Here is a 26,850-nt window from a genome sequence, read left to right on the forward strand (position 1 = left end):
TGTCCACAGAAAGTGCTTTGAACGGTAAATCGATTCTCTCACAATCTTGATTTCTAAAGTCTTCATTCGGCGCGTTGGCAGCTTTTGTCGAGATCGTACATGACTATCTATTTACCCCCATCTTTTTTCCCTCTTTCCCACGCACGTCACCGCAACACCGCGGACGAGATTGAAACGCTTTCTACGCTCTCCATACCATCATTAACATTATTCGTGACACGAGTCGACACGCCGTCTCAGTTGGCATCGAGCGTCTTCTTGAGCACGGCGATTTGCTCCAGCACCGACGACTTGCTTGTTCCGCCCTTGGCCGAGCGCATCTCGACGCTCTTCTCGTAGTCAAACGACTCGATGATGTCGGCGCCGAAGCGCGAGTCGATGGCCTGCAGCTGCTCGAGCGACAGCGTGTCCATGGGGATCTGCTCCTTCTCGGCCAGCGCAACGCAGCGGCCGGAAATGTGGTGCGTCTCGCGAAAGGGGACGCCCTTGCGGACGAGGTAGTCGGCCAGGTCGGTGGCCAGCATGTCGGGCGTCAGCGCCTTGCGCATGTTGTCGGCGTTGATGTCGAGGGTTGAAATGACGCCCGTGGCAATCTGGATGCTGTCGGACACGGTCTTGACGTGGTCGATGAGCGGCTCGACGCTCTCCTGCAGGTCCTTGTTGTACGTGCTCGGAATGCCCTTGATGGTCATTTGCAGGCCGGCCATTTGGCCAAACGCCCTGCCCGCCTTGCCGCGCAGCAGCTCCAGGCTGTCTGGGTTCTTCTTTTGCGGCATCAGGCTGCTGCCCGTGCTGTACGCGTCGGCGAGGCGCACAAAGCCAAACTCGGCGCTCGAGTAGATGATGAGATCCTCGGCCCACCGGCTCAGGTGCATCATGATGGTGGACCCCCACTGCATCGCCTCGAGGGCAAAGTCGCGGTCACCGACGCCCGCCATGCTGTTGTAGACGAGGCCCTCAAAGCCCAGCTCCTGCGCCAGCGCCTCGCGGTCAATGCCAAACGGGTTGCCCGCCAGCGCGCCGCAGCCCAGCGGGCAGCGGTTGACGCGCTTGATCACCTCGCGCAGGCGCTCGAGGTCGAGCGCAAACTGGTGTCCATACGACAGCATCCAGTGGGCCCAGCGGATGGGCTGCGCGCGCTGCAGATGCGTGTAGCCGGGCATGACGGGGTCAATCTCCTTTTCGGCGCGCTTGGCCACGACGCCCAGAAACTCGACCAGGTGTGCCTCAATCTTGCGCAGCTCCTCGCGCAGCCACATGCGCAGGTCCGTGGCCACCTGGTCGTTGCGGCTGCGCCCCGTGTGCAGCTTGCCCGCAATGTGCGTGCCGATGATCTCGCCCAGCCGCCGCTCGTTGGCCGTGTGAATGTCCTCGTCGACGCCCGGCCGAATCTCGAACCGCCCGCTCGCCCACTCTTCCTTGACTTGCCCAAAGCCCTTTTCAATCGCGGCAAATTCGTCCTGCGTCAGGATGCCCAGCTTGGCGTTTTGTCGCGCGTATGCGATACTGCCGGCAATATCTTGGGCGTAAAAGGCGCGATCGTGGTAGATGGATTCGTTGTAGGCCACCATGAGGGGGTCGAGACCGCCTGTGCTGGTCAGCATTGATGTTTGTGGAGTTCTTGGTAGAGAAAAAGGTACCAGTGAAGCGGCCTCCCCAGAGCATGGTCTTGCTGGGCTTGGATTCGGCCATGTTGAATCAAGGCGGAGAGTTGGACGTGGAGAGTGAAATGCAAAAGAGCTTTCGACCTGTAGGTGAGTCAATGGTTCCGTGAAGCTGCACAAACCACGGTCCGTGATGAAGATTTGGAGACGCCCAGGCGTTATCGATGGTGTTTGGGGCACGCTAGTGCCACTTAGCGCCCCAAGCCCCTCGACGACTGTCATCGCCCGCCGACACTCCTCAGCCTCTTCCTAGCAACCAACGGGCACTGCAAGCACTTTTCACCATGGCTTCATTACAGAATGTCTGGCACCATAGAAGAGTGGCTGAAACACAGACCAAGGCCTGCTGGATATGCTACAAGCCCTCCTCGAACGTGCTAATCACGCCTGATAGCAAGGTCGGGTTGAATGTTGATTGCGCCAGAGCAACCTTCTGACGAGTGGCAGGATTTCTTCTACATTTGTCCTGGGCATCTAAAAGACAGAGGATTCTGCACTCCTGATGCTGACGAAGCTGCTGCGCTAGAGGAAAAGAAGAAGAAAGAGCAGCTTGACAAGGAGATTGAACAGGTCAAGAAGGAATACGAGGAAAAGCAAAAGCTCAAGCTGGAAAAGCGCAAGAAGAAGAAAAAAGAAAAAGGAAAAGACAAGCAAGAGAAGAACGACGAAGAAGAGGAGGACGAGAAGGACGAAAAGGAAAAGGAGGACAAGGTGAGCCTTTGCGACCCGGCTATTATTTCTTGTCTGACACCGTCAGATCAAATCACTCTCTGAAAAGTCGGACTCCCAAACTGAGGTGGGACCTCGCATCTACAGCCTTCACAAGTGAGTCAAGTTCCAACGCGCGAACTCGGGGCCAAATTCATAACGGCTGCCAGGAACTTCTGTCAGATGCGAATCAAGCGCATACGAGACGCCGAAGCCGCCAAGAGGAACCGGGAGCGCATGTCCAACCCCGCAACATTTCCATCCGTCCCATCAGGTTTCCCATAGACGTTGGAATCACCAGATGCCGCAACGCAAAACGCCTGCGCTGCGGCGGCGGTGGAGAAGAAGCGGAGTCGGCTCCAACTTGACTCGTCATATCGCGTCGACGAATGCCTTTATGGTCAGTGGCTGTCTATGTGAATGTCGCCGTCGTTGCTCGCGCCGCCTGAGCCCTAGAACTACTCTGGCGACGAGGCGTCCGACGCAGTCAGCGGCTTAGCGAGTGACACGAGGCCACCACACACACACACACACACACGATGCTGACCGCAGCAGGACGAGGAATCGTTTGCGGGCTGAATCAATACGTCCAATACAATGGTTGTCGCAACTCCCGAGTATTACGGGCAAAATGACCCCCTTCTCACTATATTCCTCCACGCCCCGGTCAGCAACGAAAGAACTGCACCCAAGCCTCCACACTTTGAGATCCAAGAGCGGCCAAGAGGGCCTTGGCAAGCTTGTGTTGTTCATCCTTCTGTCTCTCTGTCGAATTGTGCAACTTGTCTTTATCGTTTTCGTCGTCAGTGGTTGCGCGTCTTTTGCTCTGCCATGGTCTCACATGTCAAGCCGATACGAGCGAGCCCCAAGGCCCCGGGGAAAAAAGATTCCGCATGCACGCGGCGCAAATGTCGACCACAACTGACTGCCGAATTCGATCCGAGCGGGAGATGGGCATCGAAAATGTACCCTGTCGAGATCAAGAAGTCGTCGGGCTGACTCGGGGTACGCTCTGCCCAGAAGACTTCCGCTTTGGTGCAGGTACATACATGGTGATACACGGTTGCCCGGCATGGTATCATTTCGACCCACCAACGTCCGTCGGCGACAGCCTGGCGAGACGAGATCAAAGAGCCAAGTCAGTGTTGATCAAAAAATCTCCCGCCATGTATGTGTAGCTCCAAATCGCCACTCGTCACATGCAACCAGGCACAATCTTTTGCTCCAACACATCCACTGCTCAATAATCCTTCCGCCAACAACGCTCCATTCACTTTCATCACCAAACACGGACTGCCGCTCGTCTGGCCCACCCACCCGTCAGCTTACGTTCCCCACATCTCATCACATCACATTGCCTCAACCTCCCCACGCTCGCCCGCCCGCCCGCCTGCATTCTGGAGCTACCTACCTACCTACCTACCTACCCACTTACCTTCTTGCCTACCTGCTTGGCTCCGCACAGACAGATCCAACCAGACCCAATCCCAAACCAAACCAATCCAAACCAAACCACTGACGGCCCCCTCGCCACGCTCCTCCGCCCCGCACAACACGCCAAACGCGGCATAATGGCATGGTCGACTGGCTAGCCGGTTGGACCTGCCTGCCTACCTGCTCACGTACCTATCTATCTGCGCTTCTGTGCGAGATGATCGCCGCGGCGGTGGATCTCCGATCTTGTTTTTCGCTCCCCCTCTTTCTCTCTTTTCTCTCGCCCCATGCAGGCGGGAGTTTGTCTGATCGCGAACGTGTTACGAGATGGCCGTGTATTGTGTCTATCTATCTATCTAGCTGGCTAGTTAGCATTAGGCACAAGGTCTGCCTCTCCGTCTGTCTGGCTCTTCGTGCGCTACCTTCTCCTCCTCCCTCCTTCCTCCTTCTTCCTCCCCCTCCCCCACATCTCCAAGCCCCAAATACCAGCCAACCGCTTCGCCAACTCCCCAACTGATCCACCCGGACCTGGCGCCGGGCTGGGCTGAGATGGGATGGGCTGGCTGAGTGGCGCTTGCATGCATGCATGCGTGCGTGCGTGCGTGCGTGCAACGAGGCTGAGGCTGAGTTTGAGGTTGAAATCGAGGCACCTCACTTCCCCCTCCCTCAGACCCGTAGGGCTGGGTTGGGCTGAGCCGGGCTGCGTCTGGCGGGGTGGCCTGGCCTTTGATTGGCTGGGTTGGTTGTGGCATAGGGTCTATGTTGGTGAGAGTGAGTGAGAGAGTAGGACAGGGCAGAGCGGCGTGTGCGGCGATGGATGATGGGTTGAGTGTAGGGGATTCAGGGATGAGCGTTGGTGATTAAGGGAGGGAAAGAAACGATATCTACGGCGAGAACTTCCTTCACTTGGACCCAAGCAACGTTTCCATGCCGTGCCGCTCTTGTTGAGAAAGAATGGCCAAGTTCTCATTTAATTGCCCTGTCTATATCCTCCTGCCCTAAACCTCTCCAAACCTCTCCAAACCTGGGCTCATCCACGGCGGCGGCGGTAGCCTTAGTCAGCCTAGTCTCGTGCGCCCGCGCTGCTGGATAGATAGGTAGGCAGGCAGGCAGGTAGGTAGGTAGATAGATAAATAGGGGCGGCTGAGTAAGGAGAAGGAAGGTGTAGAGGAGGAAGAAGAAGATGAAAAAGAAAAAGAAGAAGACCAAAAGCAAGCAGCACGACACGACGTGAGCGAGGGAGCTCAGACAAGGTAGACGACGACGATGACGACGACGACGATGATGATGATATGTACGAAGCTCATTTTAATCAACCGACTGACGGCTCGACCGACCTACGTCGCCGTCGAGCCATCCCGTCCCTCCCACCGATGCTCCTCTTACTCCAATGCCTACTACTCCTACTCGTCCTACCTTGCCTCGTTCTACCCATGTAGCTAGGTATGTAGGAATGTACCACGCATGATACGGACCTGTCTGTCTGTCTGCTTGTCTGCCTACGAATAACAACCCAACGTGCCACTCCAACGACGCGACGCCATCGTGCGTGCTGGCAACACTGCAACACCACTACCACCAACACTGCTGTCACCAATCACCAATCACCACCAATTCAAATCCCAAATCCCAAACCCCTTGATACCGAAAAAAAGGACTAGAAATGTAATTGTATACCCCTCCGTCCAACCATCTCAAATAATCTCAAATCATCATCCTATCCTGCCCGCAAGGAAAGGAAACGAGGCAGAGAGGGAGGGAGGAGAAGGAGGAAACCAAAAGGAGACAAGCGAAAAGGAAGAGAGAGAGAGAGGGGGGGGGGGCAAAAAACGCCGTCGTGACATCGTCCAAACCAAGAGAAAAGAAGAGGAAGAGAAAAAAAAAAAGGAGGGGAAATAATTAAGGGCAGCTTTCAGGGAAAGAGAAAGAAACAAAAAGGAATCTTTTCGCCAGCCGAGCAGACAAGAGTCTCTCTGAGAGGAGTCATTTGGAATGGATGGATGCTCCGGAGCAATCAAGCAAGCAAGAGCAAAAAACAAACTGATCCCAGACCCAAAAAATGGCTGGATGATGATGCTGACGGCAATGATGATGATGGTAAAAATGTGGATGACGTGATGATCAAACAGCGCGCAGCAATGATGATGTGATGATAATTTTGAGCAGGCCCAGACAGCAGCAGTTCCCCCCAACATGGTACTTTTATATCCACCCATGCCAAGGATTAGTTGTAAAAAGAAAAAAAGTCGACTGACCAAGAGTTGCGTATGTCGTGGTGCGCCGGCATGGTATGCAAGGCAGTCAAGGCGCCTCCATCAAGTCGTGGCAAGAAAAGATTTGGACTGCGTGCAAACATTACGACTCGTCGCGCGCTTCGCTGATGACGCCCGGCTTGGGAACGGCTACGGAAAGGGCGGCGGCGGCCTGCTGCTGGGCGATTGGGGCGCCTCCGGGCAACGAGGCCACCGATAAGGGCAGACGGTCCTTTGGCGGTGGGGGCTCGTCCTTCATACAGGCGTTCTCGAGCATATTTGTCCACTTTCCGCTCGTGCCAGCGTGGCTGTGCTTGAGATGCTGGCGGAAGTGATCTGCGCGGTAAAACTTCTTGGCCTGGTTGCACTCGCCGAACTTGTGCACGTGGTTGAGATGGTCGCCCCGGATATCCCAGTTGGCGGGGTTCGGAAACTCCTCACCGCAGTATCCACAGACATCTGCAGCCTGGGGATTCACCGTTGACGGGTGAAAGGCCGCCTGCACTCCAGACAAGGCCGCGCAGGACCACGAGTGCCGGCGCAGGTGCAGCGAGTTTTGGTGCCGCTCCGCCTCGTTCTTGTTCTTGAACCGGTTCGGGCAGTATTGGCACGTGTATTGCTTTTCCATTTCGTGCAGCCTGCAAAGTGTTAGCGACGACTGCATCATCTTGCGCTGGGCAATCCTTACCGGAGCTCGTCTTCACTGTCAAACTTTTTGGGCTTCTTGGGGCAGCACTCGCAAATGTACATTCCCTGGAGCTTGGAGACGCTATTTTGACGCGAATGCGCCAAGCTGTCAGCAGACAACTTGCGTGCATGCACCGCTTCTTCACCAGACAGCCCACGCTGGTGGTGGATTTTGGAAAGGGATCCGCGTGGGCTCGGGTTGAGCGATCTCGTGGTGGAATACGGAGAAATCGGACCGAACTCGTCTACGGCAGGAGAGAGGGTGCTGGGCGACAGCCTGTCCGTGTGGTAGCTGGTTGCGCTGCTGGCGACCGACAAGCCGTACGACGACCCGAGGGAGCCGTTGCGCTGTCCAATGGACGAGGTCGACGAGACGGAGCCGTGGTTGGTGTGGAACCGGGAAATGGGCGAGTTGCGGTTCACCAGCATCTGTGCAGAGCGACGGTGGTACAGGTCGTTGCCACCGCTGGGGCGGTCCTCGCGAGCAGCTTCGGAGGGCGGTGAAGACGCCCGTCTCTTGAGGCCGCCGTGAGAGCTGAGCTGGTACTCGTCCGAGCCGGCAGGGCTGCGGTCGTTGAGGTTCAGGTCGCGCATGCCGTTTTCCTCCATGGCAAAGTCGGGCTCCAAGAAGACGGTGTGATCATAGCTTCCTCGGTGCGAGTGCGCATCGTCATAGCCGGCCGGACCTGAAACGCTGCCGTATGGTCGGTGGTGTTCGCCGGGAGCTGGACCGTAGATGGGACTGCGGAAGCCAGTCTGGCCGGGTGAAATGCCACCAGAGTTGGGTGGCCAGCCAGCGGCGGAGAGATCTATCGAGTTCATCCGCCTCTCGGGCATGGACAGCGGCTTGAGCTGGCCATTGAGCTTGCTCAGTGTGTTGTGCGGGCTGGTCGATGTTTCTTGGGCGCTCGTCGACAGGAAGCCCGAGCCCGAGCTTCGGGTTGGGGTGTTGGGACCGCCAATCTTGGAGAGGAGTTGCTTGTCGTATGCCTGGGACGAGTCTTCGAGCGACCGTTGGCCCAGCTGACGTTCGCTCTGCAGCCTGGGGCAGAGGTTAGACGGTGGGGGGTTGCAAGGCACGAATAATTGTTTACAAGCAACTCACCTGTGGTTGGCTAGCGAGGGCCTGGGGAGATCTGGGCGATCGTCGTCGCTGTGGTGGCTCTGGCTGTCGGCGCCCATGTCGGTATCCTGGGGCTTGACAGTGGAGAGGGAGCTTCCTCTCCGGGCGGCCGTTCCATAGTCGCCCTCGTCAAAGGAGGGCTGGGTGCGTTTTACCTGACCGCCCAGCAGACTCGAGCCCGGCTTAACCGAGCCAAAGGAATTCTTCCCGAAAGACAAGCTATTCGGGCCATTGCCCCACTGCCAGCCCGGGTCCTGTCCCTCGCTCAACTCGGTGATGTGACGCGGCGGAGGCAAGGGCGGCGGAGGGGAATCTCTTGCGTTGGGGATGGCCATGGGAATGGCGGTGGGAGTTGCATACGACGACGACCGGCGCGGAATGGTGAAATGTGAGTGGTGGGCGCCAGAATCATATATTCGTATGGCCGGCGTCGACGTTGCGTGCGACATGTCCATTTTGGGGGGGGGGGGGGGGGGGGGGGGGGGGGGGGGGAAGGGACGGAGGCAAGCGTGAAGCGCAAGGCGCCGCCAGCTGAGTCGTGCGGGCAGTGGCGGCGAGCAAAGAATGAGGGCTCAGCGGCTAGTGGCCGGGAGGAGCGGGAGGATGAAGGGAGTCCCCGGAGAGGGCGAGCTTGGGGGAGGGCTGGCAGCAGAAACAGCGAGGGGGTATGCGAGTTGTGGGTTTTGAGTTTGTGGAGGAGCAGCGGCAACGAGCGGCAGCGGCAGGCCTAGCGGTAAGGTAGTGGGTAGCGGTAGCGGCAGCAATGGCAGTAGCGGCGGCTTGGGTATGTGTGTGTCGAGGGTAAATCAATTCGAGGGCCGACAGGTAGGACCTTGGAGGTCTAGGGCGGGCGGGCGGCGGCAGCGTGTGTGAGAGGTGATACGTGACGGGGAGCACGGGTTTCCGCCGGGAACGCTCTTCAGCCCTACGGTCCAGGTCAGCAATGGGACAAGGCTGACGGCGCAACCAAGTCGCGGCGAGAGACTTGGCTTTTGGGTGGGGGGGCTGGGGGCTGCGCGCAGCTGACAGCGGCGTGTACGAGGACGGCGTAACTTGCCTAACTTACGGCAGTTGAGAGGACGAGGACGAGCTCGTGGTGGTAGGCCAAGCCAAGGTTGCACAGTGCAGAAGGTGCAGCAAGGCGGAAGCTGGCCAGCAGGGCGGGACGCGCGAGGTGCAGCAGATGCGATGCAGAGTGATGTGATGGAGGATGGAGGGATGATGGACGAGGGCGAGGAGGAGAGGCGAGGAGGTGAGAGTTGAAGACGAAGAAGAAGAAGAAGAAGAAGAAGAAGAAGAAGAAGAAGAAGAAGAAGAAGAAGAAGAAGAAGACGACAGGAGGATAAGTCGAGAGTGTGCAATGGATGGGTACTGACTGTGGTGAGCAAGGGTGCGTGTGTGGTGTGGGAGGGCCATGCAGACAGACGGCCAAAGGGCCGACCGACCAGGGATTTGCCAACGACGCCCGCGACCTGACGACCTGACGGCGGGAGTCCAGGCAGGCCCGGCAGTCCAGCCCACGCACCTCACGACGACAAGCCCATTAACATCTGATGCCCGTCTGTTCATAGGTTTCTTAGTTGACGACAATCAGTTGTTAACAGATATCATTTCGTCATGATCCGCAACTCGCAACTGATGGATGAAGCCAATCCTCTCAGCCTTACCGCCTTCTTCATCCTGCTGCTCTGCTTCTCCACCCGTGTGTTTCCCATGCCCCTTGTCCACTGCCTCTGCTGCCCTACCCAGGTCCAGCCTTATGTCCGTCCGGGCGACCGACGCCTCTCCCTTTGTTGCACTTCACCCGGTTATTCTACTTCTCCCTTTGCCTACACTACTGGCGATCGGCGATTTATAATATGCCTGCGTTTGACAGTGCAACACGCCTCCCCTCAATCCGACATGGTCCTTGGTGGTTCAGGACGCCATCAGGTCCGACATGGCCAGTCCCACCTTCCCCCTCGAGATAGGGCTGTCCGATGTCCACTCAATACGAAAATGCATACGCGAAAAGTCGTCGTCGCAACACGATGGCCATGAATTAAGAGGAAAAAAAAAAAATATTAAAAAAAATCCCCTTGCTCACCTTGCCGCCCTGTGCTGTGCTTGCTGGCTTGCTTGCTTGCTTTGCTGTGTGAGAGTTGAGAGCCTCTTGCATGGTTTCAGCTTTGTCAGACGCGCCTCGCTTGCGCCAACACCACCACAACCACCACCACCACAACCACCACTCGTCTCTTCTGCAACCTGAACCTCGTCCTGCCCAACCACACCGCGATACCCGTCCCCACACGTCATAATGGCCGGCCTGCTCGATAAAGTGCCCGGCGGCCACAACTTGTACATTGGCGGGTGCGTTGCGACTGCTGCTGCTGCTCGTCCATCAATGCATCGAGCCCACAGTGCATCCTCATGTTAACATTCGTAGCCTCTTCACCCTGCGCCGCCGGGACGCCCTGGAGGCCGCAAACATTACCCACGTGCTGTCGGTCCTGCGCCTGCCTCTCGACCAGGACCTGTTTGCGCCCTTTCGCGAGCACATGGTCGTCGAGGTGGACGACGTCGACGATGAAGACCTGCTCCAGCATTTTCCGGCCACCAATCGTTTCATTCAACGCGCCCTTGACTGCGGCGGTGGCGTCCTCGTGCATTGGTGAGTCGAGTCTGTCCGAGTCTGCTCCTCTTGAATCATGCACCCGTCTCCAGATGCGGATGCTGCTTGGCGCACAAAAAAGCAAAGCGCTTCAACGCAGTGCGTGCAGGCTCGGGTGTGCCGAGCTCGCGGTATCTGGCAGTCGTGGTTGTGGTGGTTGTGGTGGTGGTGCAGCAGCAGCAGCAGCAGCAGAGGAGCCCATCATGTCATGGCATATGGCCGTGGGCCTCCTCCCTGCTTTGCTCTAGTTTTTTCTTTGCTGCAAGCGCCGTTGGAGACGGAATAGTACGTGTGCCAACTCGAGAAAACCCCCGTATGCAGTGCAATGGGCAAGTCCCGCTCCGCCACCTGTGTCATAGCCTACTTGATGCACAAACATCACATCACGCCCCACGAGGCTCTGGACCAGGTGCGTCAGGCCCGGGCCCTATGCGAGCCAAACGAAGGCTTCATGAAACAACTCGAAATATACCACGCCATGGGCACGCCCGACGACGTCCAAGCCAGCCCCGCATACCAGCGCTGGCTGTACCAGCGCGAGGTCGAACTGAGCCGCGCGTGCGGCACCGCCCCCGAGGCCGACAAGATCAGATTCGAGGACGAGCACGCCAACGACTCTCTTCAACAGCAGCAGCAGCAGCAGCAGCAGCAGGCTGCCCTCGAGCTGCGCTGCCGCAAATGCAGGTACGCGCCCCCTCCCCATTATTATTCGCTCCCTCCAGCCCTTCCCCTCCCCTCCTCCAGATTGTCAACGGCCCGAGCGTGCCATGCGTGCCATGCGCCTCGTCAGCCCTGGCCGTTGCAGCCATGTCTGGCTGTCCGTCCGGTCTCCATCTTCGCTCATGCACATGACGGGGTCCCTTTTTTTTTTTTTTTTTTTTTCTCTCTCTTTTCCCCATCGTTGGCGCCACCGTGTAGACATCATCACATCATCGTCTCTTCTTTTGGCATCAATATACCGTCGACGTCAGGCGTCCCTGGTCAGCCCAGGCCAGCCCAGGCCACGCTGCATGGCATGGCATGATTGATGGATTGAGTCGATTGATTGACTGATTGATTGCTTTGGAGGGGGGGCACACTGGCAGCTGACCTTTTCCATCAACTTCTAGACGGGCACTGGCCACATCAGCCTTCATCAACGAGCACCCTGCAGCAGCCATCACCAGCAACACCAGCAGCAACACCAACAAAAACACCAACAAAAACAACGCGCAACAATGCTCCCACCTCTTCGTCTACCCCCTCAGCTGGATGCGTCCAGAGCTGGAACAAGGCAAATTGGACGGCCGCCTCGAGTGCCCCAACCCCAAATGCCGCTCCCACGTCGGCAAGTACGCGTGGCAGGGCATGCGCTGCTCTTGCGGCGACTGGGTCGTGCCGGCCATCAGCCTGGCCAAGGGCCGCATCGACGAGGTGGTGCATGTGGTGCGCAACAACGAGGTGAAGGACAAGGACGTGAGGGCGCATGCCGCGCTCCCCGCGGTTATTAGGAGACCACCTTTGCCTGGCGGAGGCGCCGGCGCCGGCCATTTGTAGCGTCGTTTTGGTGCATGCTCGTGGGGAGGCAGTGAGTACCGACCGAGTACGGAGGTCCTGAGTGAGTGAGTGAGTTGAGTGGGGTTTTGCCATACCTGTATCATTAGGTTAGCAGCGGCGCTGGCGGCGGCGGTGTTGGTGTACTTGCGGTAGCTGCAGCCAGCTATCGAACAGAGGGCAGTAGCGTCTGGTACTTAGCGTGGGGAAGGAAGGGCAGATCAACGCAAAAATCACGACAGCATGGACGGACGGACGGACGGACGGAAACGCTTTACTTGCCCATGCTCATCTTTATTTGGGCCACATACGCAGCCACGATCGTCGTCGTCGTCGTCGTCGTCGTCGTCGTCGCGAAGCGCCCAAACCAATCAATGAAATAGAAGAAAAAGAAAAAAAAAAAAAGAAAAGAAAACACGCGAGCAACGAAGGATGCAGTGAATGTACCTAGGTAGAAACACTCTGAAAAGAGAGAAAGAGAAAGACAAAGACAAAGATGACAGTGCCAGAAGCACTTACCATCCATCAATCAATCTCCTGTCGCGATGGATGAAACGGGTGGGGTGAACGCGACCAAGGTATCCGCTGATGGAAGAGAGAATGGATAGCACGGGTCAGTCAGTCAGTGGGTGGTTCGGTCAGTCAGTCAGTCAGTCAGTCAGGCAGGCAGGCAGGCAGGCAGGCAATGTTCACCCGCGAGCCCTACAAAATACTTAGTCTACTCTGCCTCTCTACTCTGCTTTCCTTCAAGTTGCCTTTGTGCCTCTGTGCTCGTGTTGACGGACGGACGGACCGGCTAAGCGACCAGCCAGCTAGTAGCTGCCTTTCCATGTTTCTTTGCTTCTACGTGGTGTGTGGTGCATAGGGCAAATTTGTAGATAGATGGATGGACAGGCAGGGAGTGGCGGGGGCAACGAAGCTGGAGTTGGTGAGCGAGGGGGTTGATTGACTGACTAGCTCAGAACGGTTAGTTGTCCGTTTAGGCTGAATCAGTAGACAGCTGGATAGATAGATGGGTGGGAAGGTAGGTAGGTAGGTAGGTAGGTAGGTAGGTAGATGGTACACACATACTGGTCAATGTGCAGACTGAACTGTTCTTGACTGACACCCGCATGTCTGTGTTGTGGAGGCTGATGGTGATTGACTGAGGCTGATGCCTGTCTGTCGTCGAGAGGTGTGCCCTGTTTTATCGCAATACTCTAGGCACTAGGCAAAGAGGAAGAATCACACAGTGGAAGAATCACACAGTGGATCTCGCAGCAATTCTCGCCAGCGTATCTTGCTGACCAAAAGCCGCTTTTCAAATCTCCATCGCCACAGTACCAACAAGGGCAATGACGACAACAACAACAACAACAACAACAAACGTACCTCCGGGTGTGCAGTCGTAAGGTACAATACATCCAGCACACCCAAACAAAAACCCGCCATCTAGTCAACTAACCAACCAACCAGCCATGATTGGCCTAAATCCAGACAGACAGTACCTTACCTAGCCCTCTCTCACCGTGCCCCATCTCGCCACGCCAAAATACGTAGTCCACATCCTAGACCCGTCTCTGCATCCATCGCCCATCCTGTCTCCGTCGGCCCGAAACCCTGAACCGCGTCTTTAACGCCAGCCAATCAGGCAAGCGAGCGATGTGAAAGAGGGCGCGGCATGGGAGCGTAGATGCATGCAAGCATCATGGATGGATGGATGGATGGATGGATGGATGGATGGATGGATGGATGGATGGATGGATGGATGGCTGGATGGCTGGACTGCTAGGGCTGGATGGACGGACCAATGCCTATTTACATACATACATACATACATACATACATACATACTGTGCATAGGTGGAGGGATGGAATAGATGGGTGGTGGATGAGTGGATGGATGGTAGCATGGATGGACAGGCTCGCTTAAATGATGCTTGTTTCTTTACTTGCTTGCTTGCGGCGCTGCGCTTCTCTGCGCTTCTCACACTGGTTCCTGGCTCGCTGCCGCTACCGCTGCCGCTGCTCCTGCTCGTCACAAACAAGCAATCAACGGCCCGGGCATGCGAGCGATGAGATGCGATGCGTGCCTTGGGCGGCAGCGAGGCAGGCAGAAAAGGTAGATAGGCAGGCGAGCGGGTGGGCGGTTAGGTTGGCCGCGTTTCCTCGTATCTTTCGGCGGCAGCAACAGCAGCAGCAGCAGCGACAGCAACAGTGATGGAAGTGAGAAGGAAAATTTAGGAGGGGAGGCGGATATATGTACCGATGGAGTGTCTCGCGGAAATGGTGCGGACGGGCATCGTGCGTTCAGGCGCGCAAGAGACGGGGGGAGAGAGAGAGAGAGAGAGAGAGAGCCACGAGACGAGACAAGACGAGACGAGACGAGACGAGACGAGACGAGACGACAGGAGTATGGGTCGTCTCGTATGGAGGCACGGAGGGTGGGTATGGGTGGGTGGGTGTTCAGGCTTTCCTTTCCCTTCACGGTCTCGCCTATCTTTCTCCGCAAACGCATCACGAACGACCGACCTCCCGACCTCCCGACCTCCCGACCTGACGCTTCATTATCTCCAGGCAGTTCAGCTGGTTTTCCGGCGGCATCGTTGGCGGTCCCTGAAGCTTAGCTAGCACGCTGGAGGATGAAGCGATTGCCGGACTGGAAACGCTCGAGGTAGCTGTGCACACGGCTGCTGTCTATCGCGCTTGGCGATGGGCGGGGCAGAGTTGACTCGACTGGCGCTATTATCAGTGTTGTTGTTTCGACGCATGAGGTATGACGGAGGTGGTGAGTCGTGACAGCTCGCACGGATGGCAGCCGGTTGGCTCTCCTGGGTGCCTGTGATGCAAGCACCAGTCAGTCGGCAGTCAGTCAGTCAGTCCGTCCGTCACAGGGCTGGCGAGGGCAGCGAAGTTCGGTTCAATGTTGTATCCACTCCTGTCGTTGGGCTGGGCTGGGCTGGGCTGGGCTGTGCTTGGCCCGTAGGGCTGCCGGCCGGTGCATGTCGCTTGCACGCAACAATAACAATGCTCTCTTCTCTTTTCTGTTTTCCCGATACGGTCGCATCATCATCACCACTGCTGCTGCCGTCGAATAGGCTGCATGTCCAGGGCGACGCGCGTCGTTGTTCGTACCGAGCGGAGGCGTTCGAGCAGCGCTGGGTGCCAGGTTGGCCTTGGCGTCGGCCGAACCCACACAAATGAGGACTTGGAGAGATTATGGATGTGCAGAGAGGGGAAAGGAGCCGGCCGAAGCGTCGTCGTGACGCATGAAAAGGAAAAATGCAAGGAGCGAGTAGGGATACGAGGACGACGAGAACATTGGACGGTTGGCGGTTGGCGATGAATCGCTTGCGGAACGTCGGTGCCATTCACTCATACATTCATTCATTCATTCACACAATCATTCTCCATCCACAACACCCACCACTCCTGCTGGTCAGGTCATCCAACGGCCCTCCTCTTGTGTTCCAGGGTCACCTTCAAGACAAGGACAAGGACAAGGACAAGGACAAGGACAAGGACAAGGACAAGGACAAGGACAAGGACAGGGACAGGGACAGGGCCTTGGCCACCACCCGCACATCTCCAGGTGCCAGGTCCATTCATTCCTTGGGCGCGCACCGTCGCCATCGCCATCGCCATCGCCATCGCCTTCGCCCCATCATTGTCGCTGTAACAGTGGCCACCAACCAGCGGTCCCCACAGCTGCGTCGCAGGGCTGAGCAGACGACGACAACGACGACTCCTCTCCATCTCTGTATTTGCCACACCCTCACCCTCACTCACTCACTCACTCACTCATACACAGCCATCCTCCCCATCGTTGAATCCCCCCTTTTCTGCCCGTCTCCTTGTCCATCCAACAGTATCAAGGCACCCACCCCCGCCAGCCAGCCAGCCTTGCAGGGAAAAATGCTGTCGACGCCGGTCTAAAAGAAGAAACCATGGGTGGTTAAAAAAGTCTAACGCCAACCTTGCGAGCGGCACGAGCGGCCGGCCGGCCACCGCAACCTTGACGGGAAGCGCACGTTTATTCCGTCCGTCGTTGCTCGGTCGGTCGGTCGGTCGGTCGTGCCCATGATTGATCCATCCCGGTTAGCTTGGTACACAGTCGTTGTCGACCACATCACCTCTCTCGCCTCTCCATCTTGGCTCCGCGTTTCTCGACCTTCGCAGCGGAATGACTGCGTGGAAATTGTTGCGAATGGTGTAAATCCGTCGCTTCTTTTTTCTTTTTTTTTTTTCTTTTTCTCTTTTTTGCTCGTGCGAGCGACTGGCCGAGCGGGTGGGCGAGCGTTTCCTCTGCCGCAGCACCGCCGCCGCCGCGTACCTGAGGCTGCCGGATGGCGGGTGACGGATGCATAAGCTTCTTACCAACCGTCTAACCAACCAACCTGCCTGCCCGCCTGCCTGTCTACCTTGTCTTGATCCTTCCCGCTTCTTGTTCCTCCTTGGGCATGATCCTGTCTCCTGTTCGCCTCTTTCTCGCTTGCTTGCCCGGTGGATTCTGAGCCTGACAATTGCCACCACCATCACCATCACCAATGTTTCTATTGTTGCTATTTGCTTGCTTGCTTGCTTGCTGCCTTATTAACTCGACCTCCACCGGCCCCCTGCTACACATGTTGCGGCAAGGCGAGATGGCCAGAAGAAGAGGAGGCAAATAATGTCTGTCCTTCTACCTATCAGTCACGCCCGCCTCCTAGTCTGTCTCCTTCCTCGTGCAGCGCAGCGCCCTAACGTAGCGCGCCCACCTATCTACTAACCTACCTATTGTTTCCGCGCATGGCGCCTGAGTGGGCTGGCGGGCTGGCTGGCTGGCTTGCTCACTCTTTGACTCCCTCACACACATGCAAGCCAGCCTAGCCCTGTAGATTTCTTGCGCGGTTGCCAAGGCACCTGCCGAGCTCGCAGCGTTGAACCCTCCTCCAACCCTACCCACTACCTGTCGTGTGGTAGTTAGCTAACTATAGTACGGGCAGGCGGGCGGGCGGGCGGGCGGGCAGGCAGCTTGGGCCAGTTGTAAGTCGTAGGTAGGTAACACCCCTGCCTCCAAGCCACGCGCTCGCTCATACGCTCACTTTGTTTGAAGACGGACAACTCTAATTTATCGCTCTTTTCGAGATGGGCGTCGTAGTGGTGAGAGTGGCGTGGTACTGCTTTTGCTGCACGGCAGAGAAGACCGGATGGATGGGCGACGGTATTGGTCTCTGGAATGAGAATATTGCTCCTTGTTCTCCTCCGCCGACGACTATTGCGACTCCCACTGCTGCTGCCATGCTACCCACCTACCTACCTGTGTAGCTAGCGCTAGAGCTGCCACCAAACAGACTACCGCCATTCCCTACCTACCTACCTGCATATTCTATCAACGAACAACGAATCTCCGCGGCGTCTTTTTTTTTGTTTTTTTTTTTTTTGTGTTTCTGGCATGTGCCTCAAACCACCACCACCACCACCACTCCCCCCTTTTCTTTTCTCATCGCATCCTTCTCCAAAAGCCCCCTCCCTGTCAATCAGTCACTGCAAGAAACTACGCACGCACGCACGCACGCACTCACTCGCTCACATCGAAAGGCCCAAGTGATTTGGTAGTTACTTTTCTTTTTCCACTCATGTTTTACGCTCTCTCCCTTGATTCTGCAGCCAAGACGATAGATAATAGATTTAGCATCTACACATTTTTTCCATCTTCAGCGCGGAGCAGAGCGGAGGACATGCGCCGAAAACAGTGCTCATCTGACTCGACCGCGCTCTGGACCACGCGTGTCTACATTGGTGCAAAGAAGGCCCGTCGTCGTCGTCGTCGTCGTCGTCTTCGCGTGGAGTGCTGATCAACGCAAAGCAGAGCAGGGTGGAAGAGATGCGTGTCGAAAGGGGTCTGAAAGGGAGGGAGTGAGTGAGAGACGTCATCTCAGTGTCCGGTACATTCGCTCACTTAGCGCGAGACGAAGTAGTCGTGGAAGTGTGTCATAAGTCTGGGGTATCATTACGAGCTGGTGAGCGAGCAAGCAGGCTCCATATTTTCACCGTGCGCCTCGCTTCGTACGCTTGCTTCCGTGGTGTGCCGTTCACTCAGCCGTCGTCCCACGTTCTCGTCATTCAGTGATCCATGTGTAGGAGACTTCGCTTTTTCGTTCCGCTCAGCAAATGCAAAATTCATCCTTAACAACTCCAGTCCGCCGTAATCTTGTGGGGGTATCGTTGTTTCGACCATCTATTCCATGCCATGAGCGCACTCAATGGTTCCAGTACGCCTGGCGTGCCATCAAGATTTCATGGGGAGAGAAAGTCGAGAACCTGATCGTCCAGTCAATCGTGGGAAAGTAGTCCTCCCTTTCGCTCCCTTTTCCTTAAAATTCGAGCCAAACAGCTGGCCAAACAGGCACCGGCACCTCCAACGCCTCACTCGGGGACAACCCACACGTGGCGTGGCCGCGGCATCCTGCCATCTTTATTCGGCGCCGCCTTCTCGCGAAACGCCAGCTTGCCGCTGTCAGTAATCATATACGTCAAGCTATCCGCCGACGGGAGACCGAGCCACTCCTCCAGCGTGTCGACCTCGTCTTTTTCCTCGCGCTGCCGCCGCGATGCAGAAGCGTCATCGTTGTCCGCGTCCATGTCCACGTCGTCCGACTCCTGCGTCATCGTCAGGTCCTGTGTGGCAGCCGCAAACGAGTTGCTGAAGCCCACGCCAGGTGGCGGCGCTTTGTACGCGGGTGGGAGGGGCCGGTCGAGTTCCTTATGGATGGCGTCGCGCGGCCGCTCGAGGCGTGCGTGCAGGAGGCGCTGCCGGTCGACCTTTTCGTTGAGCGCTTCGAGACGCGCTTTGCGTTTGGGGCGCGCCTTGATCTCTGCGATCTTGGCCTCGCGGTCAAAGGGAACTGGACAGTATGATGGCGCCTCCCTGGCCAGGTCTTTGACAGTCGTTTGGACGGTGCAAAATTCGGCTTTGTAGCGGGCAAGTATTCTATCTTCGAATTCCTTTGGATCATTGGGAGCTTGCAAGTCTTCTCGCATTGTCACCGGACGTGATCCAGACTCCTGTGGTGATTCAGGTGCTCTTTCAGGCTCTGGAGTGGTCTCACCGTCCTTTGAGGGTGACAAGGCAGGAGCCGCGGACAAAGGAGCCACGGACAAAGGAGCCACGGACAAAGGAGCCGCAGACAAAGGGGCCGAATTCGAATCTTTCGACGAGCTATCCGTATTCAAGTTGATAATCTTCACACTTCTCGCCGCGGGTCCAAGCCTGGGTTCCTGACTGGGAACACCACTTGCCGTTGGCTCAGACTGTGACGAGAATGGAACAAGTTCCAGGTCATCCATGCCATCGGGATACACCAAACGCATTTTTCGATCTGGGCCATTGGGTTCTGGTGCGGGTGTAAAGACAGCAGCCGAAATTTTGGCCTGCTTCTCCCGGAAAGGTGGGTTGAGGCGTTTGCCATTGCTTGCCGACTTCCGAGCTCTGTACACAGCCTTCCGAGGCGCCTTTTCCGCCGGCTCTTCTTCATGATTATCTTCACTGGGCCGCTTGAGACTCTGTCTATCCGTGTCTTGAGCGCCGTCCATGTCTCGAGCGCCGTCCATGTCTCGGATAGTGATTGCAGGATCGTCCTGTGGGCCTGTCGTCTCATTATGATGAACGGCTGAAGTCCTGTTTTCCAGTTTATGGAACTGCCTAAAAGGAAGCTTCACAACAAAGCTTGATTGTGCGCGCAGCTGCGAGAGATGGGTTTCACATGTCTGAAACCATGTACTCGATGCGTAGTATCGTGTCGGTTTGGAATTGAAGACAGGAGAGAATCGATGTTTTTGCCCAAGCCCGGCCAAAGTAGCCGGGATGCTTGACGACTTTCTTCGGCCAGCAGCGTCCCGGAAGTTGTCGTCGATCCATGATGAAATCTCATTCGAGGTCATTCCACGGTTTTCATTGTCCACCATCGCAAATCCAAGCAATTCTGACCACGACAAAGAATTAATGCCTGCAAGTCTCTTCACGTATAATTTTGATGGGGCTGCCAAAGGCACTGCTGGAGGTGCTGCAGAAGTGTTTGCAAGAGCCGCTACTGGAGAGTTTGCAGGAGCATCTGAAGGAGCGTTTGCTGAAATCTCATGGCTTGAGGCGGCACTGTGTCCAGTTTGCAGGCGATCTGAAAGCATCGCTTCCTCTATATCACCTGGAGGTTCGGGGGCTTCAATATGGTCGAAACCTAGTCGCCCCAGAAGCACCTCTGCGTCTGGATGGCTTGAAGTCACGGATTCATTTTCGCCGCGCTCTGCCCCGAGACCCGCGGCAGGCGCCTCTGCCTCACGTGTGTTGACTTGTTCAGCTGGTCGAGGGGCATCAACCAAAGGCTGGGCCGTGACTGTTGGGGAAATCTCAGGAGCATCAGGTTGCCCTGCGATTAGGAGGCCCTTCGCACAGTGTCGGCAGCGCTCTGGATGAGCATTGCTGTTACAATCTTAGCTCCACGCAGTAGCGCATCAGTGGAACGTCATACCTTTCTGTTGTTTGTGTCGACTCTGTTTTCCAGCAGGAGTTACAGTACGCCCGTCGACAGCCAGAACAAATTTTCTTCTGGTTATATGACGGAAAATGCTTCGTTTTGCAGCTTGCGCATCGAGCTACTCTGCTCTTTGAGCTCGCTTCTGAAGCCTCAGAGGGTGTTGGATTGCATCTCCTGGTCGTTGGCTGATCAGCGGGGCATACTTGTCCAAGATCCGGGGCAGAGACTGTGGGCTCCTTGTCTGCAGAGGCGTGCGAAGGAGCTTCTCTGATCAGCGGAGGCGACAGTCTATCAATGTGACTCTGTTCCGCAATTGTGGTCGCAGGAAGTCCGCCAATTTGAATGAGCTCCTGCCGATATCCCTCGGCCATTTTCATAAGATCATTGATGTAATCACGCGTCTTTTTGATCATCGCCTCATCGGATGTAGTTGTGTTATTGGCAAGCCAAACCTCCATTTCCTTTGCTCTCGACAGACGCGAATTCATCGCATGTTGGAGCCTGCGGATTTCGTTGTCGTCCGGAGTTGACCCAGTCGTGACAACAGGCGTGTTCATGTCCGGAGCTGATCCAGTCGTGACACTGGGCGGGTTGTCTGGAACCTCAAGGCTCTCACTTTTGATCGTCAGTTTGCGGTCTCGTGTTTGTAGCACCTGCTCCAAAAGGCTGTAACCGCGTGTAACAATGGCGGCGCTGGCATCCATCTTTCTAGGGTAGGGACCAGGATCGGTGATTTTCAAATTGTCCAACTTGAGCGTAACACTCCAGCCTGGGCGACCTTTGGGCAAGCCCCATGCCGGTTCGTGATCAAAGGTGGGCTTCAACTTGCTCTCCAGACACCGATTGTTGAAATTTGAGACCCTCTCGGACGGTGCCTCGCGGGACGCAGCACCATGTATTGCAATATCCTCTGCTTCCAGGTGCTGGCGCGGTGTCTGTTGCGGAGGGGGTTTCGGGCGAATGCTGTGTTGGAATGATGGTCTGACGTCTTGCTGGGAGGTAGCATTTGGTGGAGGACGATTGTACATGTCTTGAGGCGGTGTCTCGGCGTTCTGCTGCGGCGGCGGGCTCGGCGGCAGGTTCCGGGCAAGAGGACCGCTGCCAAAAGGATGAGGCTCCATAACCATTTGAAACTCTTGATTGTGGATAAACGTGCCGTCGTGATTCTGGATGCAGCGTTGTAGACCTGCTCTGCCTTCTGGGGTAGAAGGGAAAGTAACGTAGTATCCATTGAGAGAGCCCTTCACTTTGACCCCAGAGAATGATATCCGCAATATTCGTGCTATCTCAGGCGCAATGAGACTCCGATATGGCACATGCTTTGCAGAGATGAATTCAGTAGCGACCCAATGCCTCGCTCGACTAAGCTGTCTTTGAAACTCTTTCTCTGCGACTGCTGGAGGATCGTTCACCAATCCCACAGGCTCAGATGCGAGGCCTGATCCAGGGCCACTCGCTCTTGGACGTTCGCTCACTGAATTGGAGCTGGTCTGACGGCTTGCTTCAGATCTAGGAGAGCCGCGGATCTTTGGGTTCTCCCACGTCAAGCTGCTTTTGAAATCCAAATGATTCTTTTTCGTCAGTCCGCTTGGGTGTGGAACAGGAGGAGTACTATCCAGTCGACGGGGGTCTTGAAAAGGGCCAGGAGGACTGTCCGGCCGATTGGCATCTTGAAAAGGGTGAAGAGGACGAGGACTCCTCATTTGATGACCGTCTTCCATGGGTCGAGGAGGAAGGCGGGGGATCAATGGCTGATGAAAGTCATCATTTCGATTACGATCGTTTGAATCCAAGGACGGTCTGCTGGGCAATTTTCCGAATGGGATTTTATTTAGGGTTGAGTATGGTCCTGGTCTACCTGGCGTGTGACTGTCCAAGTCGAATGCTCTTTGGTCGTCGGCACGGTAAGCAGAGTAGGAAGGGCTCTCTCTGGGTCTCAAATTGCCCATCTTCCTACCAGGAGGCCAATCCATATTTGGATTACTCATGACTTGTCCCCGGTTGAATCCTCCCAGGACTAGAAATTGCAGCGGGCACCCTCGGGATTGATGCTCATTTGGCGGAGCCTCGGTGCTAAGAACGAGTGTCGGTGGATGTCATCCATTTAATTGGCGATTCCAGCCCTTGGCGACTTGGTTGTCGCGCAGTAAACGGATTGTATCTAGTTTGTGTGGAGGCAGAGTTAGCGAACTGTCACAGCCCAGCAAAGAATGACATGAAATAGCGACCAGAGGAGTTTTACTCCAGCTCATCTCAGATCTTTTCAGTTTTACAAGAGTCATTTCAGCCGCCAAAGGTTTTTGATTTCTCCAAGGTTGCACCGCCAGTGCCTCGGCTTGTGAATGGTGCGTGTTGCAAGCACATCATGTGTGCCAGACGGATGATTGTTCCGGAACCAGAAAGCCGAGAGCTGTTGATTCTCAGGTGTGTGCAACAGCCATTAACCCAAGCCCATGGAGGCAGCTTTTGGACTCGAGCTCCATTAAGTTGCAAGACTTGAAGATTGATTTGCTCTGCCATTTTTGGATCCAACAGCCGAGGAATCAACGCCCATTGGGATCGGGAGGAGAGCTCATTGGCACACATCCGAGATGCAGCGCCACATTGAAGCGTCCTCAGCATCCTGGCCAGCGAAGAGGGGCCCATCAAGAACCATGAAGCGGCTTTGCGATCAGACCTTTTACCATGCTCATCATGGATGGCCGTGTGTGGAGGCAGCGGAAATGTGCCTTACCGTGAGATCAAAGACAGGAGACTTGGCTGCCGTCGCCATAAAGCTTGTCGAAGAGAAGGTCGAGAGGTGGTGAGTTGCCGTGATGCGCCGTCAATGACAGGGGTGAGAGTCGGTTGGTTACGCGACGCGGCGCGTCTCGCCCGGTCGCCAGTCACTTTTGACGCTCGGGCCGTCCGCGGAACGGAAGCCTCCTAGCGCGCCTTGGCAGCCTAGGTGGCCGAACAGCCCACGAGCTGTGGAGGATCATGGCCGACTTTCAGTTCCAAACAAAAGGTCCAGCTCCCTTCAACCCTTGTCCTTTGGCCTGAGAGCTTTGAAGCCTCATGGACTTTCTCAAGTCTGCAGTCGCCTCGGCCATTGCCAAGGGTCCCGCCTTTGGCTACTCATTTGGTGATGTCGTCGACATTGACCAGTCCATCTGGACCCTTCACAATGGCACCAAGCGGGTAAGGCCTAAGCACGCCGACACGGTTCTGACAGGCCGCTAACATACTCTACAGGACGATGGCTCTAAATGCAGCATCTTTTCCTTTGATATTACGGCCAACAAGTCGAGATTGCCCCTTGCGAAGAATGCGCTCCGAAAACTGCGAACCATGCGACATCCCGGCGTAGTCAAGGTGCTGGACACGGTCGAGACCGAGACATACATATACATTGCGACGGAGCGCCTCACACCCTTGACCTGGCATATTCGCAGACAATCCCTATCCGAGGAGACGATCAAATGGGGCCTGTGCAATGTCGCCAAGACGATCAAGTTCCTCAACGCAGAAGCCTCATCGGTCCATGGAAGCGTTCGGGCGTCATCCGTGTACACCAGCGAAAGCGGCGAGTGGAAATTGGGCGGATTTGACGTCTTGAGCTCTGTCAAGGAAGACGACGCCGTTATTTACACATATGGAGGCTTGGTACCAGAGTCGGGACGCTACGCGCCTCCAGAAATTGCTCAAGGCGGCTGGGACTCCATCAGGCGACACCCGGTCACGGCCGTCGACGCCTACAACTACGGCATATTGGTATACGAAGCCTTCAACGGCGGGTTTGCGGGAGGCGACCAACTTGGGCAACCCAAACGAGTCCCAGCGACCATGCAGATGAGCTACAGGAGATTGATCAACCCAAGCCCCAAATCACGATCGAGCGTGGGCCAGTTTCTCGACCAGGGGCAGCGCACAGGCGGATTTTTCCAAACACCCATCATTTCTCTTTCTGAAGGCATTGAGAATCTTGGGCTCAAGGGCGAGGTTGAGAGGGACGAGTTGCTCAGCCAGTTGGAAGAAGTGACGGATGATTTTCCCGAAGAATTCTTCAAGGCAAAAGTGCTTCCTGAGCTCCTCAAGTCTGTCGAGTTTGGGGGCGGCGGCCCCAAGGTCTTTGGTTTGGTTATGAAGATTGCCCAAAAGCTGTCGGATGAAGAATATGAATCTCAAATTACGCCCGTCATCGTTCGACTATTCCAGAGCCCAGACAGGGCTATCCGCATATGTTTACTCGACAACCTTGCCCTGATGATTGATCATTTGCCAAACAAGCTTGTTACGGACAAGATTTTTCCGCAAATGGTCACTGGCTTTTCCGACACGGCGCCAGTCATGCGTGAGCAGACTGTCAAGGCAGTTCTCACTTTGGTACCAAAGCTTTCGGATCGGATTTTGAATGGCGACCTCCTTCGACATCTCGCCAAGACGGCAAATGACCCGGAGCCAGGAATCAGAACAAATACAACAATTTGCTTGGGCAAGATTGCAAGAAATCTGGGAGCGAGTGTATGTTATACCACCAAGCAGATGACCTGTGCTAATGCTTGGTAGACTCGCACCAAGGTGCTGACCGCAGCCTTTGCTCGTGCCCTGCGCGACCCTTTTGTACACGCCCGCAACGCCGCTCTTCTTGCCCTCGCAGCAACATCAGATTTGTACAGTGAAGATGATTGCGCCAATAAGCTTCTTCCCGCGCTATGCCCGTCGCTTGTAGACAAAGAAAAGCTCGTGCGCGACCAAGCCAACAAGACTCTTGACACCTATCTCAACCGCATTCGAAAATACCAATCCACTCTCCCAGAAACTGTATTACCTCCTGCATCGACTGCTTCGGCTAACGGTCCTGCACCACGCATGAGTACCCCTCAGCAAGAAAATTCGTGGGCTGGCTGGGCAATTTCCAGCTTTACCAACAAGCTCGCCGCAGCGACAGGCGATATTCAACCGCATACCAACGGCGGCGGGGCTTCCGTTTCTCAGACCGATTCTCGCTCCTCGTCCGTTCCACTCGCTGCCCGACCCACTTCCTCAACCTCGACCGCATCAGCCCTCCATCGCCAAGCCACCAAACCAGCAAACCCCTTTGCTTTGGCCTCGAGTGCTTCGCTCCCGGCCACTGCAGGCGCGACGCCCGAGGCTGAGCCCGAGGACTTTGGTGCTGAATGGGGCAACGACTTTGGCGGAGGAGATGAAAATGACGATTTGGACGCTTGGGGAAAGATGGACGACGACCACGACCCATTTGCAACACCTGCGGCCGCAACGACCACGCCATCTGTCCCATTCGATGACAAGGGCGAACCCGACTTTGCAGGGTGGCTGACGGCACAGGCTCAAGCGAAGCAGGCAGCAAAGAAGCCGTTGCCAAAGGGATTGAGCAAAACAAGCACGGCAAGTAAAGCGCCGGCAACAAAACCAGTTGCAGTGGTGAAGAAGACGACTCCTGTTGTGCCTGCCAGCAAAGCCAAGACGACGGTAGTCAAGAAAGAGACCAAAAAGGTGGAAGCAAAGAAAAAGGTAGCGGAAGAGGAGGAGATGGACGACGGATGGGGGGACGCGTGGGATTAAGAGTTTCAATTCGACGGTTGGCTATTCTTCTTGGATTGTCACTATTATGGGATATCATTGGCTGGGCGTTGGGGACGCTGGGCAAGTTGTTTAGGTGGGTGGACTCACTTGGCGTTCTATACCTTAACTCTTTTAATATGTTTTTTCACACGCCTGCGCCTAAGCGAAGCACTTGGTGGGTACTGAACCCCGTGGAGTCTGCAGATGGCTATCAATGGACAAGATTTGGGGCACTTGAACACCTACCATACTCGCCCGACAGTGATGGATCCATGGCATGAATTTGTACAGAGCCGGTAAGTCCAGTCCCTCAGAAATTGTTTCAGATGCTAATCCGAAACGCAGAACGAAGAACACGGCCCTTGTCGAAAAACAAAAAAAGGGTGACGAGGTCAGAATCGGCATCAAGCTCCCGAGCCGGCGACGCGGCCCCGACCCGCCTCCCGCGTGCCAAACACAATGGCCGGAAGAGAGAGAGAGGGAGCAATTTGTCTTCCACCTCGGCCTCACTCCCCTGCGTTTGAAATTGGACAAGCGACCAATCCGAGTCGCGAGCTCGAATGCCTCTCGGCTGCAGGGGTCTACCGCTGTTCTACGACCCGTCTCCGACCAGTCCGGCCATCACTCTGCACCAATCCCACGCAACTCTGACGCGGGAGTCCCATCTCCGCCTTGCGCCCTCACTTTCGCTCCGAACATGTCTATTCAGCTCCATTGATTAGGCAGCGTTCTGCCTCTATGT

The 26,850-nt window shown here is 56.0% G+C and overlaps 9 protein-coding genes across 9 annotated transcripts; 5 read left to right on the forward strand and 4 right to left on the reverse strand.

The window, feature by feature from the left end:
- Window positions 1-109: 109 nt before the first annotated feature.
- On the reverse strand, window positions 110-1,882 carry IWZ02DRAFT_105767 (argininosuccinate lyase). Its single transcript, XM_066761319.1, has 2 exons — window positions 1,641-1,882; window positions 110-1,588 (listed from the first exon to the last, which is right to left on the reverse strand). The coding sequence occupies exons 1-2, from the start codon at window positions 1,690-1,692 to the stop codon at window positions 237-239; spliced, it is 1,404 nt and encodes a 467-aa protein (XP_066618571.1). The 5' UTR covers window positions 1,693-1,882; the 3' UTR covers window positions 110-236.
- Window positions 1,883-1,948: 66 nt separating this feature from the next.
- IWZ02DRAFT_494494 (VPS4-associated protein 1) lies at window positions 1,949-2,657 on the forward strand (the record flags this gene model as incomplete). Its single annotated transcript, XM_066770026.1, has 4 exons — window positions 1,949-2,062; window positions 2,112-2,375; window positions 2,422-2,489; window positions 2,543-2,657. 4 exons carry the CDS (start codon window positions 1,949-1,951, stop codon window positions 2,655-2,657), a joined length of 561 nt encoding a protein of 186 aa, XP_066618572.1.
- A 3,504-nt stretch (window positions 2,658-6,161) lies between these two features.
- Window positions 6,162-8,203, reverse strand: IWZ02DRAFT_437080 (uncharacterized protein; the record flags this gene model as incomplete). Its single annotated transcript, XM_066766585.1, has 3 exons — window positions 6,162-6,696; window positions 6,747-7,787; window positions 7,851-8,203. 3 exons carry the CDS (start codon window positions 8,201-8,203, stop codon window positions 6,162-6,164), a joined length of 1,929 nt encoding a protein of 642 aa, XP_066618573.1.
- Window positions 8,204-8,352: 149 nt separating this feature from the next.
- IWZ02DRAFT_105848 (uncharacterized protein) lies at window positions 8,353-9,622 on the reverse strand. The gene is made up of 2 exons (XM_066761320.1): window positions 8,935-9,622; window positions 8,353-8,793 (listed from the first exon to the last, which is right to left on the reverse strand). Exons 1-2 carry the CDS (start codon window positions 9,435-9,437, stop codon window positions 8,448-8,450), a joined length of 849 nt encoding a protein of 282 aa, XP_066618574.1. The 5' UTR covers window positions 9,438-9,622; the 3' UTR covers window positions 8,353-8,447.
- Window positions 9,384-9,972, forward strand: IWZ02DRAFT_463528 (uncharacterized protein). Its single transcript, XM_066768361.1, has one exon. It carries the CDS (start codon window positions 9,486-9,488, stop codon window positions 9,906-9,908), a length of 423 nt encoding a protein of 140 aa, XP_066618575.1. The 5' UTR covers window positions 9,384-9,485; the 3' UTR covers window positions 9,909-9,972.
- Window positions 9,973-10,173: 201 nt separating this feature from the next.
- Window positions 10,174-11,931, forward strand: IWZ02DRAFT_353931 (protein-tyrosine phosphatase-like protein; the record flags this gene model as incomplete). The annotated part of the gene is made up of 4 exons (XM_066764269.1): window positions 10,174-10,217; window positions 10,294-10,518; window positions 10,840-11,202; window positions 11,628-11,931. Coding segments are annotated over 4 exons (936 nt in total), but the record flags the coding sequence as incomplete, so codon positions are not given.
- Window positions 11,932-15,312: 3,381 nt separating this feature from the next.
- On the forward strand, window positions 15,313-15,966 carry IWZ02DRAFT_437082 (uncharacterized protein; the record flags this gene model as incomplete). The annotated part of the gene is made up of 1 exon (XM_066766586.1): window positions 15,313-15,966. One exon carries the CDS (start codon window positions 15,313-15,315, stop codon window positions 15,964-15,966), a length of 654 nt encoding a protein of 217 aa, XP_066618577.1.
- A 2,434-nt stretch (window positions 15,967-18,400) lies between these two features.
- On the reverse strand, window positions 18,401-22,678 carry IWZ02DRAFT_105964 (uncharacterized protein). Its single transcript, XM_066761321.1, has 2 exons — window positions 20,538-22,678; window positions 18,401-20,488 (listed from the first exon to the last, which is right to left on the reverse strand). The coding sequence occupies exons 1-2, from the start codon at window positions 22,529-22,531 to the stop codon at window positions 18,439-18,441; spliced, it is 4,044 nt and encodes a 1,347-aa protein (XP_066618578.1). The 5' UTR covers window positions 22,532-22,678; the 3' UTR covers window positions 18,401-18,438.
- Window positions 22,679-23,480: 802 nt separating this feature from the next.
- On the forward strand, window positions 23,481-26,210 carry IWZ02DRAFT_105978 (kinase domain-containing protein). Its single transcript, XM_066761322.1, has 3 exons — window positions 23,481-23,723; window positions 23,778-25,046; window positions 25,092-26,210. Exons 1-3 carry the CDS (start codon window positions 23,601-23,603, stop codon window positions 26,106-26,108), a joined length of 2,409 nt encoding a protein of 802 aa, XP_066618579.1. The 5' UTR covers window positions 23,481-23,600; the 3' UTR covers window positions 26,109-26,210.
- The last annotated feature ends 640 nt before the right edge of the window (window positions 26,211-26,850 follow it).

This window comes from Phyllosticta citriasiana, assembly GCF_038021145.1.
Source record: "Phyllosticta citriasiana strain CBS 120426 chromosome Unknown IWZ02scaffold_17, whole genome shotgun sequence".
NCBI lineage: Eukaryota > Fungi > Ascomycota > Dothideomycetes > Botryosphaeriales > Phyllostictaceae > Phyllosticta > Phyllosticta citriasiana.

What these genes read in the sequence shown, in the direction of transcription:
- IWZ02DRAFT_105767 (XM_066761319.1), bottom strand. Translation starts at nt 1,692, where the DNA reads ATGGCCGAATCCAAGCCCAGCAAGACCATGCTCTGGGGAGGCCGCTTC. An exon ending in CTGGGGAGGCCGCTTCACTG is followed by an intron (nt 1,589 to 1,640) that starts GTACCTTTTTCT and finishes TGACCAGCACAG; the next exon opens with GCGGTCTCGACCCCCTCATG.
- IWZ02DRAFT_105848 (XM_066761320.1), bottom strand. Translation starts at nt 9,437, where the DNA reads ATGAACAGACGGGCATCAGATGTTAATGGGCTTGTCGTCGTGAGGTGC. An exon ending in TCCTCGTCCTCTCAACTGCC is followed by an intron (nt 8,794 to 8,934) that starts GTAAGTTAGGCA and finishes CCTGGACCGTAG; the next exon opens with GGCTGAAGAGCGTTCCCGGC.
- IWZ02DRAFT_463528 (XM_066768361.1), top strand. Translation starts at nt 9,486, where the DNA reads ATGATCCGCAACTCGCAACTGATGGATGAAGCCAATCCTCTCAGCCTT.
- IWZ02DRAFT_105964 (XM_066761321.1), bottom strand. Translation starts at nt 22,531, where the DNA reads ATGAGTAATCCAAATATGGATTGGCCTCCTGGTAGGAAGATGGGCAAT. An exon ending in TCGACACAAACAACAGAAAG is followed by an intron (nt 20,489 to 20,537) that starts GTATGACGTTCC and finishes AGATTGTAACAG; the next exon opens with CAATGCTCATCCAGAGCGCT.
- IWZ02DRAFT_105978 (XM_066761322.1), top strand. Translation starts at nt 23,601, where the DNA reads ATGGACTTTCTCAAGTCTGCAGTCGCCTCGGCCATTGCCAAGGGTCCC. An exon ending in TTCACAATGGCACCAAGCGG is followed by an intron (nt 23,724 to 23,777) that starts GTAAGGCCTAAG and finishes CATACTCTACAG; the next exon opens with GACGATGGCTCTAAATGCAG. An exon ending in CAAGAAATCTGGGAGCGAGT is followed by an intron (nt 25,047 to 25,091) that starts GTATGTTATACC and finishes AATGCTTGGTAG; the next exon opens with ACTCGCACCAAGGTGCTGAC.